Source organism: Odocoileus virginianus, chromosome 26 (genome assembly GCF_023699985.2).
Source record: "Odocoileus virginianus isolate 20LAN1187 ecotype Illinois chromosome 26, Ovbor_1.2, whole genome shotgun sequence".
Lineage (NCBI taxonomy): Eukaryota > Metazoa > Chordata > Mammalia > Artiodactyla > Cervidae > Odocoileus > Odocoileus virginianus.
The window spans coordinates 31,448,151-31,466,657 of record NC_069699.1 but is presented as its reverse complement, the minus strand read 5'-3'; the positions used below and the strand labels follow the sequence as shown (position 1 = coordinate 31,466,657).

The following is an 18,507-nucleotide window of genomic DNA, read 5'->3' as shown; positions in this document are numbered from 1 at the left end:
AAGCTGCATGTAAGACACCATTGGGTTTGGGTCACATCTAATGTAGTGAGTGTTACAATTTTGGTTCCAGACCCATAGAAAGAATTCTGCCACAATTATGCGGCTTGATATGTCTATCATGTGTGTGTGCATGTGTAAGTCACTCAGTCACATCTGACTCTTTGTGACCCCATGGACTGTAGCTCTCCAGGCTCCTCTGTCCATGGAATTCTTCAGGAAAAAAAAAAATTACTGGAGTGGGTAGCCGCTCCAGTCTCCAGGGGATTTTCCTGACCCAGGGATCAAACTCAGGTCTCCTGCATTGCAGGCAGAGTCTTTACTATCTGAGCCACCAGGGAAGCCTGTCTCTATCATAGTAACCTGTTTATCTTCAAGACTTAAATCTAGTAAAGTGGCTAATCTCCAGAGATGGCCACAAAGGAACCATACCTCCCAGGTATTCAAGTCCTCATCCCATGTGAATCTCACTCTCCTTACAAGATGACCCAGTGAACCCCTGCTGCAGTCAAGTGGACCATTCAATTAACAGATAGATGTGGGGTGACTGTTTACCTCACAATTTCCCCTTTAAAGTATTACTCTTTATTACATATTTATTACATAAAATATTTATTACATAAAATATTACATATTTTGAGATTCTCTCAATTTGTATGAATAATAAACACTTTACGGAGAGACAAGGAGGAGACAGGAGAGAGAAGTTCAACTGTTGGAAAGTCTTGTACACTTATCTATGTATTAATTCAGCCACTGTGTTACTTTCCTATCGCTGCTGTAACAAATTAACACAGATTTAGTGGCTTAAAACAAAACAAATGACCTTACAGTCCTGGATGTCAGAAAACCTGAAACTAACATGTCAGCAGGACAGACTTCCTCATGCAGGCTCTAGGGCAGAATCTATTACCTTGCTTGCTAACTTCTCCAGCCTGCCTGCATTCCTTGGCTCATGCTCCTGACTCATCTTGAAAGCACATCACTCATCCTCTGCTTCTGTCATCACATCTCCTTTTTCTGGCGTTGACCCCTTTTTCTCCTCTTATAAGGACCCTTGTGATTATAATGAGTCCACCTGGATAATCCAGGGTCATCTTCCCATCTTGAAGTTCTTAATTTAAGCCTGGGAAATCCCAAGAACAGAGAAGCCTGGTGGGCTACAGTCTGGGGAGTCACAAAGAGTTGGACACAACTGAGCACATATGCACACATATATCACATTATATCATTTACATCTATCTAACCATCCATCCATATATAAACCTTAGTCTATTCAAGCTCCTATAACCAAATACCATAGACTGGGTGGTTTACAAACAACAGAACTTCATTTCTCACAGTTCCGGAGGCTGGAAAATCAAAGCTCAAGGCACTGGTGGGTTTGGTTTCCAGTGAGGACTTGCTTCCTGGTTCACAGATGTCTGTCTTTTCACTGTGTCCTCACGCGGTGAAATGTCTTTGGGGGTCTCTTTTATAAGGGCACTAATTCCTTTCAGGAGAGCTTCACCCTCACAATCTAATCACCTCCCAAAGGCCGTGTCTCCAAATACCATCACACTGGAGATCAGGTTTCCACTTCAGTTTTGCAGAGACACACTCAGTGCGTCTATCTGTACTGCTATCTTTATCTCTATCATCATGTACTGTTTCTACTATCAGGAACACTGCTTTATACAGTGCCTGCTCAGAATGCAGGTTCAGGTGGAGGATGGAGGTGATAAGTATTCTTGAGGAACTGACTATCCCAGCTACTACTTTTAGTGCTTCCCTGCTGGCTGAGATGGTAAAAAAAAAAAAATCTGCCTGCAATGCAGGAGACCTTGGTTCAATCCCTAGATCGAGAAGATCCCTTGGAGAAGGGAATGGCTATCCATCCCAGAATTCTTGCCTGGAGAACTCCATGGAAGAGGAGCCTGGCAGGCTGCAGTCCATGGGGTCACAAAACAATACTCCTCCACACAATTTTTTCACATATATGCTAAATTTCAAATACTTAAAAGACAAATTAGTATGATTTAACATCTTATAATATGATCAAATTCAGTGATTCACAAAATGCAATCTTCTAGTTACTACCATGTTGAGTCCTCCCATCACCTTAGAGGGAATAAAAATTAAAATACAAAAAAGGTTAATAGTGTTCAATCAGTAAACCTGATGCTACTATCTAGTTTAAGTTTTGTATTTCAAAGAAAGTAATTCACATACAATATGTAAGGTTCTAGAAATCACCCCCAAATCTCTTTCAGTGTATAATATTATATCAAATTTATATTCAAATAATCACTTACTTTCAAATAATCACTTTTATATTCAAATAATAAAACTGAAAATATAATTATTTGAAAATTATATTCAACTAATCACTTTTGTTACTGCACTTGAGGCAGTTATCCATCACAACAGTCTTCAGCAAGGAAAATGTCATCTTTTGTTGCAGCCATAGCCTGAAAAGAATGATACTATATATATACTATAAGATGTCATTTGTTAAAAAGGAGAAGTCACAGGAATTCTCTATTTTCATTTTAAGTTGCTCTGGTCAATTTCATAGCCTGAATCAAAACTGAATAGGGAAACTGGAAAACTGCAGAAGAGACTTGCAGAAGTGAAGTCCTATTTTCTTTTACATTTTCTTCATCAGAGTTGCTATCATTCTTGTGTTATGTGGTATTATTAGGGACAGGAGCCTGGGCACACCTGATAATTGCTAAGTCATTCTCTTAAAGTAGAAGCAGAAAAAAACAAAAAACAAAAAACCAAGGCGACTGTGCAATTTTCTTATTTTCCAAATTTGCTGCTTTCCTTCCATCTCTGTAAGAATTTAAATGTGAAGACTTTTCAACTCTCAAACAACTATGGTTATAGCAATCTCCTTTGCCTTCAGTTCCTAGGTAATAATTAATAAAGTAATAATGTGCTAAATGTCTAATTTGAAATAAATATAGGTTCTTCAACTATTTTGGTTTGCTTTTTCAATTTTCATCTTCATGAAAATTTACTTTAAACTGTAACTATTTGAGAAGATTGCTTCAGAGGACAATACAGTACTTAATACATAGAAAACTTAATACATAGAATACCCTTCCTGCTGTCTTTCTAGATTGGCAATGAATTCATATTAAATTTCAAATCAGAGCTATTTGAAAATAAAGCTGTAGTCTTTGGCTACCTAATATCAATCCTGAAACAAAATCTCCTTTGTGTTCTTACAGATGACTGAGAATAACTACTATGGGACTACTGACTCATTTTGACATTTTCCCACTTATTCTATATTTTTCAAAAGTGGCTTTTGAATGGTGATGGACTCTACCATGTAATGCCATTTGCCCAGTAGGATGGAGTTTATTTACAGTGTCATATAAACGGCAACCTTGTAATTGTAAATCTTCATTTTTTCCCCTATTTATACTTAAATTGACTTTTGCTCTTTGTATTCTGCCCACCTCCAAATTTAGAAATTATTGTGGCTCAAAGAATCAGAAAACTTAAAAAAAAATGAAAAAAAAATATTGCCAAGTCTATTTCTTAAGTGAAAATTAAATGAAAAAGCAAATTGGCCAAATTTCTAAAATCTTAAACAGGTGGCTACCAAAAGCCAAACTCAAACAATAAAACCCCTATTTTAATAGGCTTGAAAAGGTTGACAGGTAAAATACAAAACACCCAATTAAATTTGATTCAGATAACAAGTGACATTTTACTATAAGTATCTCCCCAATACTGCACCTTCTGTGTTTTTATGTGCTAAATTTGGCAACCCTAAAGATTGATGTCATTTCTTTTGTGTGTGTTAGTTGCTCAGTTGTGTTCGGCTCTTTGTGACCCCATGGACTGTAGCCTGCCAGGCTCCTCTTTCCATGGAATTCTTCAGGCAATAATACTGGAGTGGGTAGCCATTTCCCTTCTCCAGGGAATCTTCCCAACCCAGGGATTGAACCCAGGTCTCCCGCTTTGTAGCCAGACTCTTTACCATCAGAGCCAGCAGGGAAGTCATCAATATTGTCAGTAAAATTCCCACTATTTTCATAAAGTAGAAAGCAACAACAGTTGGCTCATAAAAAAATGGAAATTTAAAGTCTGGAATAACAAAAGTTAAATCAATTTCATTCATGCAGAACTGTGTATACAGGGTTATCAATGTCCACATATCCCAGCTCCAAAGAAACACCAATTCTTGTTAACCTGCATAGAATTATAATACTTTGAGCTCTAAATTATTCAGCCAACCTTGTAGGACAGAATTGTATTGTTTTTCCTCATTCTCTGTGTTCCACAATTACAATTTAAATTCCGAGATCCTTCATCAGGAGATTCAACTGTTTGGTCTTTTCAGGATTAGAAACACCATGCTCATGCACTAACTATATATTATCCAATATTTCCTTCCTATTCGCTGGTAAGACTTCCTTACAAGTGAAATATCTGGAAATAGCATTTCCAACGTTAGCTCATTTGTGCCTTACATTTATTTTTCAAACATTAACTACCTATAATGTGTCAGGTACCCTGTTAGATGCTAGAAATACCGGGCAAGAAAATAAAAACACGTCAACAATAAATCATTTTTGTTTTCTTTCAAAAGACTTGCTGCCTATGAGGCAGCTAGAAAAAGAATTATTATTCACACATTACAGGTGAAGGAGCTAAGTGACCAAGAATTAAATGGTCTTATCTAAAGGTCCCACAATAAGAAGTAGAGCCAGGGATTCAATAATTGTCCCTCGTTTCAGGCTCAGGGCACTTTCCAGGATTTCTTCAAAGGAAAATCCAGACTACTTAGTATCTTCACCACTCAATTTACCAGGAGCAAAAAGGAAAGCGTCTGTATCCCTCTGTAATGTCCATGTACTCTTAAAAGTGGAACAGGTGTTCCGGGTGCTCAAGAAAAGCAATGCATTTTGTGGGAGTTAAAGATCCCGAGCAGCGGCTCTAGCCAGACCAATTAATCTGTGGAAACCGCAGCACTCAGCCAAGTCGATGCTGTTTCAATTGGGTGTCACAGGTGACTCATCAAAGATGGCTTGCTTTTTGGCTTCCTGATATTTTTCTTAGGGGTGAGGTGTCAGGTTTCCTTCCCATTTTTGGACAACAGCTCTCTTGTCCATTTCCAAATTTTTCTCGTTTCACAGCCCTCACATGGACCCCCGCTTTCGTACCGGAAGCTAGTCATTGGCAGGAGGTTTAGGAAAGGAAGAACCAGGTGGGGGGTGGGGGGGGGAAGAACCGGGGGCCTGGAGAGAGGCCTAAAATGGGGAAATTTGCACTTCAAGAGCTTTCCCTACACCAGCCTCTCAGAATGACAGCTCGCCTCAGCCAGAAGACTACCTCTTCCGGCAGGCACTGCGCGCCCCACAGACACAGGCTGGCGGGCTCCCCGCTCTCCGCCTCCACCCAAAGCAGCCAATAGAAATTCCGAGCTTGGGCCTCCGCCCTACACGGACCACGCGGGAGCGGGGGCAATAGAACTACATTTCCCGACGTGCCGTTGCGCTTCTGGTGGCCAATAGACCCCCTGATTTCGGAGCTTAGGGGCGGAGCCGGATGCATAGGTCACCCCATTGGCTAGGGACGGCTTAGAAGAGCCGGAACCCGGGAGAGAGAGAAGCGAAATGACATTTCCTCTTTAAATAGCTGGAGCCCGGGCCGCGTCTAGAAATGGCCGCGTCGGCAGGTGGGTCGTGTGGTGGTTAGGGAGGTGTGGAGGGGAGGTGGGCCGGGGGCCAAGTTCGGGCTGCGAGCTTAGGCGGCGGCGATGCGGACTGGGAGAGAAGGATGGAGAGGTGGACAGAGATGAGTAGAGGGAAGATGAATGGCGTGGAGGGAGGTGGGCGGTCCGGCCGGACAGGGATGGGGAGGCCGGGTACCCGCCGCCGCTCTGACCTGTTCGCAAGGCGGTTGAGGAGGCACTGGCGGCCGCCATCCGTCGAGCTTCCCTTGTGAGGCTCCTGCCCTCCGCTCTCAGCTGGGACGTTCTGGCTGTCGGCGGAGTCGCCGCAGACACCTCGCCTGTTCTGCCTGCGCGGTCTGTCGGCGAGCACGGGGCTTCGGGCTCGCCGGGCTCCGGGAGAAGCAGGCTGGTGTTTGAACTTGCATCGCACCTCGCTCTTTCCCATATCCTATCTCGCGTTCTCATTAAGGGAGTCTGTATACATATGTGTATTTTTTTAGCGGGGAGAAAGCAAGCCAAGCCAACAAACAACCCCCAGCCCCATCCCACAGACAACAACAAAACAAACACAAAAACAAAAAATAAAACCCGCAACGCCGAAACTGGCCCCGAACTTCTTGTGGTTGTACGATTTTTCTCCTCCTAGATTTAAGTAAGTCTTCCCCAACACCGAATGGAGTTCCATCTTCAGACACAGCCAGCGATGCCATGGACCCCTTGCATGCTTGCAGTATTCTTAAGCAACTCAAAACAATGTACGATGAAGGACAGCTGACAGACATTGTAGTGGAAGTGGATCACGGGAAAACATTTTCCTGTCATAGAAACGTTCTTGCTGCAATCAGCCCTTACTTCAGGTATGATGTTGGTGGAAACCTCTATTGATGTCTGCACCGAGTCCTCTTTCTCCTTCAGTACTGCCCACTTCATTTTTATTTTGAGATGCAACAATGACTGAAACTAATGCATTTGTTTCCTAAGAATAAATAACAGGCCCTATTTTATTAAGCCCCCCCCCTTTTTTTTAAAAACTGACAGATTCTTCTAGAATTCAGATGACTGGTTTTAAGTCAGTGAATATGTTTTTGTTTGTATGTTCCAGAAAAATCTAAAATTGCACTGCCCAATATGGCAGCCACTAGTCACGTGTGGCTAAACTTCACTTATCTAAAATTAAATAAAATTAAAAAAAAATTCAGTTCCTCAGGTACACTAACCACATTTAAAGTGCTCAGTAGCCACATGTAGGTAGTGGTTGCCCCACTGTACAGCCCAGAAACAGAACCTTTCCATCACTGGAAGTTTTATTGGACAGTGCTGATCTGGAATTTGTTCCAGGAATTTATCCAGGATTTCTTTAGTGCATGTTAACTCTTTTAGAATTTAAAAATTAAGAGTTTTTTTTAAAAAAACAAATTGCCCACTTAAAGGACTGTCTTAATCCCATGATAATAACAGCAGTGAAATAAAAATCAGTGAAATACAGTTTCTATGTGTGTTAGGCCCCACACTAGTGACTATTTCTAAGATTTCTAGAATTATTTAAGAGGTCAATTTTCAATTTCATTTATATTCATCTTTATATATTATAAAACTTGGAAAAGTAAAATTTCAAAACTTGGGTCTAAAAAATAATGTCATACTCTAAGAAAAGATCATTGATAAAGGCAATTTCCTGTTCAAGTTTAACTTTTTTTTTGTTTGAAGTGCTCACTTTAAGCCTTTTTTTCAAAAATGGTGCATGAATGACTGTGAAGTAATTTTCTCAACCACACAGTAAATGTATTTTTTCCTTTTGAAAGTGCTTACCATTATAGGGCATATAGCAGTGTAATGTTCCAGACAGTAGTTTCTGGTTCCTCCCTTCTCAGAATACTGGGTTACATATCGTCACTTCAGTTTGATGTTTGTGATGTAACCATTTAGATTTGCATTGGATAGGCCACTGGACTATTAAGTATTAACCATAACAAGGGAGTGACCTGGAAAGAAAAAAGAAGAAACTGGTATACACAAAAGGTATGAAGTTTGGCCTCTAATGAAAATTGCTGGTGAGATTCAGTTATCTAGGTTATCCATTAGATATGGTTAGGTCATTTATGTGTTTATATATGCTATAGTTACTGCTTATCAAGCTCTAGGCAAAGCTCACTTTACCTATGTCACTTTATATAATCTTTATAATCCTGTCTATACACTCTTGTTATTCCCCTTTTACATGTGAAAAAACTGAGGCTCAAAGAGGTTAAGTGAACTGCTTAAATCATCTAACTAGTAAGTGGCAGAGCCTGGATTTGAATCCAGAGCCAGGCTTCTTAGTCACTGTGTAACTTTTAAGGAACAAGAGTGGATCCTCTTTAAATTTGAATTTACGGAAGTGTTAATTGTATGTTAGATTTAAATAGTAAAAAAAAAAAAATTGAAACTTTAAAGTGAAAATATTTATTCAGTATAATTTTATATTCTGGCTTATATCATTTGAATATCATACTTGCTTAAAATTAGTTTTGAGGACCTGACAGATCTCTTGAAAAGACGTATACTGCAGTAGATTTTCTTGCTTTCCAAGAAGTTAAGGAAACGCTTGGAAGACTTTCTAAGCATAAGATAGGTGAAGTCAAATGAAGGTATTTGGCTAGAAGACTCAAGGATTAGGTTCTTCTCACTTGACTAGAGCTTTTTGTATAGAAGTTTCTTGGGCACCAGTTGTTGCACCTTATGTGAGATGTAGAAAGTCATACTTAATATTTGCAAATCTTGCATCACTGATGGAAAAAATAGAATAGCTTGCAATCTGCCATGGCTGTTTCCTGATCCCAGAAACTTGTCAGAAATAAAATGTGTATGATTATTAGAAACATGTTGCTAAGGATTTTTGTGTGAGGAAGTACTCCCATTTTATATAGAGTTTACATAAAGAACATGATAGACCAGAGGAGAACTTGCATGTCACACTGCTGTGTGTGAGGCCAGCTTATTCAAGTCAGTAGAGTAGCTCCCTTGATAAAGGGTTATGTGGTAATGTTCTCCTTTGGGATTTAATCTTTGCATAATGAAGGGCTTTCTTTTTCTTTTTAATTGGGACCTATATAACTGAGTTTTTCAGTACCTGAATTTAAAAACCAGCTCATACATTGGAACATTTAGTTTTCAGTAATATAAGGGGGAAAAAAAGTCTGCAGGATATTAAATTTTGCATAATAGAAGTAAAATTAGGACTCAAAGGATAGTTAACCCAGGTAACAAGCCAGGTCCAGGTACCCCTGTATACCTCCAATATTACATATTGCATTTTTGAATTAATTTCATGTTTTTGACAAAGACGTTAAAAGTGGTCTGAAATCTTCCCACTCTTTTTTCATAACATCACACTTAAAATAGGAGAGGTCTGGATCTGAATAATCAAGTTTATCACCAGTGTTAGGTCAATATCTTCAACAGACATCTATTAAGCATTCTAGGGCATACCATCCTTTTCTCAAGAGGATTTTAAAAGAGCTTTTGACCTTTTTCTAAGTTTAATTTTAAGAACTGCTTAGAAAGAAACATCAAAGGAGGAAGAAGAAAGGCAAATGATGTTTATAAATGACTAGGACTTTAAATAAAAAGCTAGGCTTTTGACTTCTTAATGGTTTGGCCAAGAAAGTACCATGCTGTGCTGTCTTAGTCGCTCATTCTGACTCTGTGGAGATTCTCCAGGCAAGAATACAGGAGTGGGTTGCCATGCCCTCTTCCAGGGGATTTTCCCAACCCAGGGATCAAACCCAGGTTCTCCGGCATTGCAGGTGGATTCTTTACCAGCGGAGCCACCAGGGGAGCCCAAGAATACTGGAGTGGGTAACCTATCTCTTCTCCAGGGCATCTTCCCCACCCAGGAATCAAACTGGGGTCTCCTGCATTGCAGGTGGATTCTTCACCAGCTGAACTACCAAGGAGGCCCTGAAAGTACCATAAAAGCACATTAAAAAAGAAAAGGAAAAGAAAGCTTGGTCTCAAAGACAAAAACCTGGAATTTTTGAAAAGGAACAAAATCAGATCTGCAACAAATCAGTTAATTCTTAAGTTCTCTTTAGAAGTAGGAATTTTATTAATATTAACCCTAGCCAGATCTTTATTTATGGCCTCCCAGGTGGCTCAATGTTAAACAACCCATCTGTGATGCAGGAGACAGGGGTTCAGTCCCTGGGTTGGGAAGATCTCCCAGAGAAGGATATGGCAACCTACTCCAGTATTCCTGCCTGGGAAATCCCAGGACAAAGGAGCCTGGAGAGCTACAGTCCCTGGGGTTGCAAAGAGTCAGATACGACTGAGCATCAATGAGGCTGACATTTTTATTTATAAATAGATAAAACTATGGTAACTTTGAGAAAATCAAGTATATTGCTTGATTTTCTCAAGCAAAAGGATAACTGATGAATTGATGTGCTTTATATTCTTTATAGTGATCAAGGAAGCATTCAAAGGATAATTATTTTAAAAAGGAGTAGGAAGAAAATAAGAACTTCTGAAGAACATCTTATGTTTCTAAGCTAAAATTTTTAAAGATATATTTTGGGAACAGGTTGCCTTGTAAAATTTCCACTGGGTTATGAGAAGTTCTTTAGACAGTCTCTATATGCTAATGTATCACACTGATGCCCCGTAGGTATTTGAAAACTTTCTGACTGACCTGGTGATTGAAGATCTTAACTCCCTAAAGCAACTTGACCAGAAGCCTGCATAGGGTTCCAAGGAAAATAAGATGTCCTGGAATATGTCTTGCCACTTTTCAGTTTGATTTAGTTAGGTATACTCTGCTTTTCTCAGAGTTGGCACAAAGTAGATCGACTGGTCCTGAGAACAGGGTCTCTTTGAGATTAGCCAGATTAAATCCTTCTGCTAGATGATCCACTTTATCCCTTTCCTGATATTCAGGATATCAGGAAACACATTAGGACATGTTTTTAAATTTCAAAAGGTGATCCTTGTGATAATTTTATGCTTTTACAAGCTTGCCACAATAATTTTTATTTGTAGTGCACATAAATTCACCACTCTTTCCTTCCTAGATCCATGTTCACTAGCGGCCTTACAGAAAGCACTCAAAAAGAAGTTCGAATTGTTGGTGTTGAAGCCGAGTCGATGGATTTAGTGTTGAACTATGCCTATACCTCCAGAGTTGTTCTGACAGAGGCCAATGTTCAAGCCTTGTTCACTGCAGCTAGCATCTTCCAGATTCCCTCCATCCAAGACCAGTGTGCTAAGTACATGATCAGTCATTTGGACCCACAAAATTCTATTGGGGTCTTCATCTTTGCCGATCATTACGGTCATCAGGAACTTGGAGATCGATCTAAAGAATACATTCGTAAAAAGTTCCTGTGTGTCACCAAAGAACAGGAGTTTCTTCAGCTGACAAAAGACCAACTGATAAGTATCCTAGACAGTGATGATTTAAATGTAGACCGGGAAGAGCATGTTTATGAGAGTATTGTAAGGTGGTTTGAACATGAACAGAATGAAAGAGAAGTGCACCTTCCAGAAATTTTTGCCAAATGCATACGTTTTCCTCTGATGGAAGACACCTTTATAGAGAAAATTCCACCTCAGTTTGCACAGGCTATTGCCAAAAGCTGTGTGGAAAAGGGACCAGCCAGTCCCAATGGCTGTACACAGAGACTTGGAATGACTGCATCGGAAATGATCATATGTTTCGACGCAGCCCACAAACACTCAGGAAAGAAGCAAACAGTGCCTTGTCTAGATATATTCACAGGAAGAGTGTTCAAACTATGCAAACCACCAAATGATCTGAGAGAAGTTGGAATTCTTGTATCACCAGATAATGATATTTACATTGCAGGAGGGTACAGGCCAAGCAGCAGTGAGGTATCCATTGACCACAAGGCAGAAAATGATTTCTGGATGTATGACCATTCCACCAATAGGTGGCTTTCCAAACCGTCCTTGCTTCGAGCCAGAATAGGCTGCAAACTGGTGTACTGCTGTGGTAAGATGTATGCAATCGGAGGGCGTGTCTATGAAGGTGATGGGAGAAACTCACTAAAATCTGTGGAGTGCTACGACAGCAGAGAGAACCGCTGGACTACTGTTTGCGCCATGCCTGTTGCAATGGAGTTTCATAATGCCGTGGAATACAAAGAGAAGATCTATGTTTTACAGGGTAGGTGTCTAAGTGGTTAAAGTATTTATTGGAGTAGTCTGTTCTTTAAGAGACTAGTAAAGAAAATAAAATTTTCAATCAAAAAAGGCAGATGCTTTCAAGTTCCTAAAATGATCATGTAAGTTTTTTATGTTCTTACTGTCGTTTGACATCATGTGACATAAGTATTTTTGAAAACTTTTTTTTCCCATAAATAATAGTTCAGCATTTGAGAAAAAACTATTTCTGTGCCATTTTAAAGACTTTAAACAAGGAAGCAAGTTTGATACATGACTTTTTGTAGTTGAATGATATATAATCAAGGGATGGTAGCAAGTATTATTCTTATGGAACTTACTGGATTAGCTTAAAAGAGAAAAAAAGAACAAATCCTCAACTGCAGTTATACTGTTCAGTTGCCAAAGAATTTTGTATGAAGTCTTATATGGCAAAGGTTATGAAACTCACTTACAAAGAGTTTGAAATCACACTGTTCAAGATTTTAATTTCACTGCAGTTAATGTTGTCATCCATAATACAGTGTTTTCAATTTTTTTTTCACTGAAAAATTTTGAGATGTCATCTTTTCAACATTATAAGATGAGCGGGATGATAATATGCTTAGCTTAAAAATTTTTGTTTAAACAATTGAAGACTGGTACCTTGGTAAAGATACAAGAAAGAGGAACTGAGTAACAGTAAATAAGATACTTGATTCAAGGTTCTGATTTGTGCTAATATTTTCCTTGTGTTTGGTTTCTTATTTTAGTTGCTTGAATGCTGAATACAGTATTGACAATACCAACATCCTTCTTCTTCTTTTGCATTTCTTAACTGCTTATATATAAATGCTTTTCTTCACTACTATAAAAAAAAAAATAAGGAAAGGGGTGCAACTTCTGTGTAGATACATATGATTTTTTAGTTTTTTTCCCCATTGTAAGTTTTTTTTTTTTTAATGTTCTTTGCTGTAATCCTTTATTTGACTTAAAATTTCTTAGAAATGCCTAAACCCATTTGTTTAAACTTCAGTGTAAAGTTAATTCTCCAGAGAGAGTAAGGAATACTCTCTTGTGCCTCATTTTAATTGAATGGAAGCCTGAGATGATGTAGGTTTGTTGGTCTTGCCAAAAAATGGAGTATCTGAATGAATGTAAAATCTATCAAGAATGGTTAGATAGGGCTTCCTGGGTGGCTCAAGTGGTAAAGAATCTGCCTGCAGTCCTGGAGAGCCAGGTTTGATCCCTGGGTTGGGAAGAGCCCCTGGAGAAGGGAATGGCTACCCACTCCAGTATTCTTGCCTGGAGAATTCCATGACCTGAGGGGCCTGGGGGGCTACAGTCCATGGGGTTGCAAAGAGTTGTATACAACTCAGCCAGTAACACATTCACTTACATGGTTGGATAGGTTATATCATCCAATATGATGAAGCTCTCTCTTCATAGATTTTTGGTTTTACTGGCTAAGCAGTTATTTCTTAGTAGAGACAGAATTAATTAGAAGACTCCCAAATGGAATGTAAAGGTTGTATATTAATTTAAATACAAAAGCAAAGTAACAGTGAATTAACAGAATTTCAGGGTTGGAATGAACATTGTTTAATCAGATTGTATAAGACAAATCTGAGGCACTGAGGGTTTTAATTGCCTATTACTGGTTTTAGTTTATTAAAGACGACTTTAGGTTTAAAAATCAACTTTTAAAATGTATTATCTTTCCTCTTTATAAGAAATTTGTAGCGAGGTAGTACATGGTAAAAAGTGTTCATTCCTGTCTTCTTTATTAAGAATCCTGTTACATTTTAGTCAAAAAGCATAGGGAATATGCAGGCAGAAGCTGAGAGTTTAATAAGCTATTTTATGAAAACCTGGATTTTTTTCAGCATCACTTTTATTAGGTAGGCAGTTATATTTATCAATAGGAGTTAACCTAGTTCAGAACAGTTTTGAAGGGGAAGCTCAATTTAGAAGTAGGTACTTCTGATCTAAACAAAGCCTCTTAATATAAATAAACTTGACATGAATAGTCAGAAGATCATGCCCTACTGTCAGTGGCTATTGGAGTACCACTTAATCTAATCATAAAGGGTTCAGATTTTCATAGCAAAGATTTTATTTGATTCTTTCAAATCAAAGATTTTAATGTTATAATTAGCCAAGCTCTTGTAAATCTTCACTAGCTTAATTCTTTTAGACATTATTACATCGGCAGTGTGACTCAGCACACCTTTTCATTGTCAAAACAGAATGGAAACTGCCTTAATTCTATAAATGATGTGCATGTTTTCTATCAGCTTAAGGTCATATTTTCTCCTCTTGATATTTGTCTTTGCCTTATAGCAACACTAAAGTAAACATATTAGTGGCCCACAGATACAAATCTGAACAATTCTATGTACTACCTTATAATTAAATAACTAGCACATAAATTTATAGTGGCTTATTCATGATTGAACCTATATTCATATTTTGATCTTACTGGCTAACCATTAGTAATAATACTTTTTATAAGAGCTGGCTTAAAATCAATTTTCTGAAATACCCAGATATTTGGATAGAGTAAATGAAACCAAGCTCTTAACCCTTATACTGCCATCAAGCCAAAGTAACTTCTCATACTTACCCAGTTTGAATGCCCCAAATCAGGTTGATTCTAATATTATGTTATGTTGTGCCATGGGATGTAGATGTTTTAAGCTATCTTGTATTTAAATGTTCATATTCTTGTTTTGTTTTCTCTCTCTCTTTTTTCCTTTCTCTTTCTTTAGGAGAGTTTTTCCTCTTCTATGAGCCTCAGAAAGACTACTGGGGTTTCTTAACCCCCATGACTGTGCCTAGAATCCAGGGCTTAGCAGCGGTATACAAGAACTCTATCTACTACATAGCTGGGACCTGTGGAAATCATCAGCGGATGTTTACTGTAGAAGCCTATGATATTGAGCTCAATAAGTGGACTCGTAAGAAGGACTTTCCATGTGATGAGTCCATAAACCCATACCTTAAACTGGTACTTTTCCAGAATAAACTCCATTTATTTGTTCGAGCTACTCAAGTGACCGTTGAAGAACATGTCTTCAGAACCAGCAGAAAAAATTCCCTTTACCAGTATGATGATATCACTGACCAGTGGATGAAAGTGTATGAGACCCCAGATCGCCTCTGGGACCTTGGCCGGCATTTTGAATGTGCTGTTGCTAAACTGTATCCTCAGTGTCTTCAGAAAGTACTTTAATGAATGGCAGGCCTTAGTGAGCTCACCGGCATCTTGTGCTGGAGGAAACTTAAGTCTTTCAGTGATAAGAAGTGCTGTCAGTATTTAAGAAAGCTGAAGAGAGTTTACACGTGGAGATGGGTGCTGTTTGAGATGAGTGTAGCGAGGGATTTCTTTTCATCCATGTGATGTTTTCATTTCAGTAAGCAAAAGGTAACAAAGTGCAATTATCAGCATTTTTTTTCCTGGTATAAAAGTAATCACATCATTCTAGAATTGTGTGATGAATAGTCACTGAGATACCAGACGAATTGACAACTATGCACTCTTAGAAGAGCAGTTAGGGTACTATGGATTAGAGACATCCAAAATAGTTTGATGTGACTTTTTATTTTAAATACGGGTAAAAATTTGAGGCAATATCACTAGGACTTTAGCTGTGACCTCTCTGCTACAGAGACGCACTAACTTAGATCCTCATTCTGAATATGTGTATATTTTGTGTACTGTTTTCACGTTTACTGGATTTAAATGTGTTATTAGAGTAGTTTGAAGGAAAAACAAATCATTCTCAGAAAGAGCTTTTAGTTGGATTATTTTATATTTCCCATGTTACTTTAAGTTAAGCTAAAGTTTTAAAGTAGTTTTGTGTTGACAGTTTTTTCAAGTGCTAACACTGTCTCATTGTTTTTGTTTTTTTTAAATCCAGAGTAGGGTTCAAATTCAAAGGTGGCTGGTGCTAGTATAATTTAACTCATGTGTATAGTTAGGTGTATTTCAAATGTCTGAGCCTATGCTTACCTTTCAAATTGGTATGTTAGTTTCATGACCATAGTACTTGACCTGCTGAACTCTTGTGATTTCACAAGATTCTCTACTTACATGATGGCAAGCTATGGCTAGTTACTGGTCTAACTGGATTCAATCTGAGAATAGTGAAAAGACTATTATCCTCATTTTGCACTAACATGGGCCATTTTGTTGCCTAACCTCCTTTCCATCCTCTACCTGTCCATTCATTATCGGTACAAACAGAGCAGAATGTGAAGTTTTAACTCCTACTTTTAAAATTCTGTTTTCCAGAAACATAAAACTCCTGCAATAGTCTCATTTAATGTCTTTTGCATTACCTTTGACAATTAAAACCTCATTTAAAAAAATTTTTTTGCACTTAACAGTTATGAATATTTTTGCATTGAAAACCTTTGTTCTAACTGCAGGTGACTGAGAAGGAAAAGTGTGAGTGAATAGAACTGTAGCATTATAGGTACTAAATCATTTTTCATATGTAACTGATTAATTTCTAACAGAAATACTCACAGAGGACAAACCAACTCATGTGTTATACCTAAGGCAGATATTTAGATCAGTAACTTATTTTTTACTCTTCCCGGAATAAGTAATAAAGGATATAAGTATAGCCAGAGTCTGTCCTTAACTGGAACATTTTGATTCCCTTAAAGAAAACAAACTGGCACGGTTTGTATTAAAAACTCTTGCACAAATTGTAATGTGATACTGTGAAACAAATCGAAAACATTGCCTCTTTGCATCACATACCTCGTTTTTCGGAAACTTTCCAAACTGCTTGTCTTAGCTCTCTACAAGCAGAGAACGTTTCCTGAAGCCGAATTGAAAGTGGACAGCATTTAGAGAATTGACATTATAAAATCCAGTCTTGGGAAGCTGGGTACATGCTTTCTTCTTGCTGGCCTTGGTAGTGTGTCTACAGTCTCCTTACTGACTGTCAACTAATCACCTATTCTTTTTCTTCTCAGTTTTTCTTTATCTTCGTGCTGTTTTGGGGCTTTTTCTGTGAGCATTTTGAAGCATCTACACCGTGATGCATTGCCAAGGGAAGGAAAAACCAAACTAAACATTATAAGAGATGTTCCCGTAATTTATTTTTGAAAGCTTTGTTGCTTCCTGAGACTTCTGCCGCTTTTTGACAATCTCCTGTATTTATTTAGAACACTGTGTTACTTGAAAACATGACATTAGAACATTAACAATTTACATGTGCCGTGTGATGTATAGGAGTACAATGTACTGTGGTTAATTCTGCAGTCGATTTATTCTATTGATCTGCACAACAGTTGATCCTCTAACAATTGATCCTCTAACAGTTTATATTGAGGGTGTGATCTAAGGATAGTGTGTCGAAGCCAAGGTTTAGAATTTGCTATGGAAGTATCAATAGAATGTATATTGAATTTTGTATGAATAACTATTTGTTTAAATTATATAGCTGGGATATTTTGCCACTTTTCAGATGATTTCAGAAGAGGTTCTAGAAAACTAAGATTAGTCATATGTGTGGGTCTGTGTTTAGATATTTAAGGTACATTTGCTTAGTATGATGAGAATATAAGTAAAAGGCATAATGGGCACTATACAATTAAAATAGAGGGTGACAGACGCCAGTTCCACTTGAGCTTTGTTTTTTTGCATTTGAAGAAAGTATGTAGCACTTTCCTATGTATTTTTTATACATTGAAAACTGGATGTGGTATAACTATGTTATAGGGAAGTAGAAATTGTATTCTCTATTTTCCATCTTTGTTTTCTGTTATCCTACAAAGTTGATGCTTACGCATCAAGCTGATTTCATGGGTGCATGAGAGAAAGTGGATGCGGTCTTGCAAGGATCAGACGCTCTGCGTGAGGCAGTTTAAAGCGGCACTCGACGTTCTGTGCTCAGGTAGTCACGTACTGTAGTCCTTTGGGGGCAAACGTGTAGATATTTTTAAACATTTTGCCATAATTGCACAATTTTTTGCATTTTTACCTGATGGCATTGTTTCTTGTAATAAAACTTTTTTCTGACGGAAAAGGTCCACTGTCATAAATTGACCTCTGACCTAGCGAGTTTGGTGAAAATCATGTAATACCTTTTATTGGGAACTGGAGGAGATTTTCATCTACCAAATGCCTGGTCTCTGGTACGAAATGAACAAGGTAATTCATAATGCTTGAATAATGCTCTTGAAATTCTGAAGCAAGCTCACTCATCGGTAGCCCCTTTGTTGAGTGGTTCTGCCCTCATCTCTTGGTGTCCCACTCCTCTCTCTCACAATTCACGTCAACCCATAAGGAAATCCTGTTGCCTCTTCCTTCAAAATAGACCTCGATTCTCACCACATATCTCTTGCACCACTGTCACCCTAGTCTAAACTAGCCGACCTTGTCTGCCTTAATGCTGTGCCACTGAATTGATCTTTTCTCCATCACCTTTGACTCCTTATCATCTATTCTGTCCACACAGTAGCCAGAGCAATCCTGTTGAAACATAAGTCAGATTACTTTCTTCTGCTCTGATCCCAGTGGCTCCCCATCTCCCTTCATGTGACAGCCACACCCCTTCCTCCCATGATCCATCCCAACCCTACTCTTGGGACCACATTGCTGTTCCACCTGCTCACTCCATTCCAGCCACACTGACTGCTGTTCCAAGCCCCTCCAACATTGAGGCCTTTTTCTT

General features: G+C 38.5%; 1 protein-coding gene across 2 annotated transcripts; it reads left to right on the top strand.

The window, feature by feature from the left end:
• Positions 1 to 5,569: 5,569 nt before the first annotated feature.
• KBTBD8 (kelch repeat and BTB domain containing 8) lies at positions 5,570 to 17,859 on the top strand. 2 transcript variants are annotated; one of them, XM_020888265.2, is made up of 4 exons: positions 5,570 to 5,677; positions 6,321 to 6,531; positions 10,723 to 11,837; positions 14,584 to 17,859. In XM_020888265.2, the coding sequence occupies exons 1-4, from the start codon at positions 5,662 to 5,664 to the stop codon at positions 15,045 to 15,047; spliced, it is 1,806 nt and encodes a 601-aa protein (XP_020743924.1). In that variant the 5' UTR covers positions 5,570 to 5,661; the 3' UTR covers positions 15,048 to 17,859. The 2 variants fall into 2 exon arrangements, with proteins under 2 accessions (XP_020743924.1, XP_020743925.1); XM_020888266.2 differs by lacking the exon at positions 6,321 to 6,531 and having other exon boundaries at positions 5,582 to 5,677.
• The last annotated feature ends 648 nt before the right edge of the window (positions 17,860 to 18,507 follow it).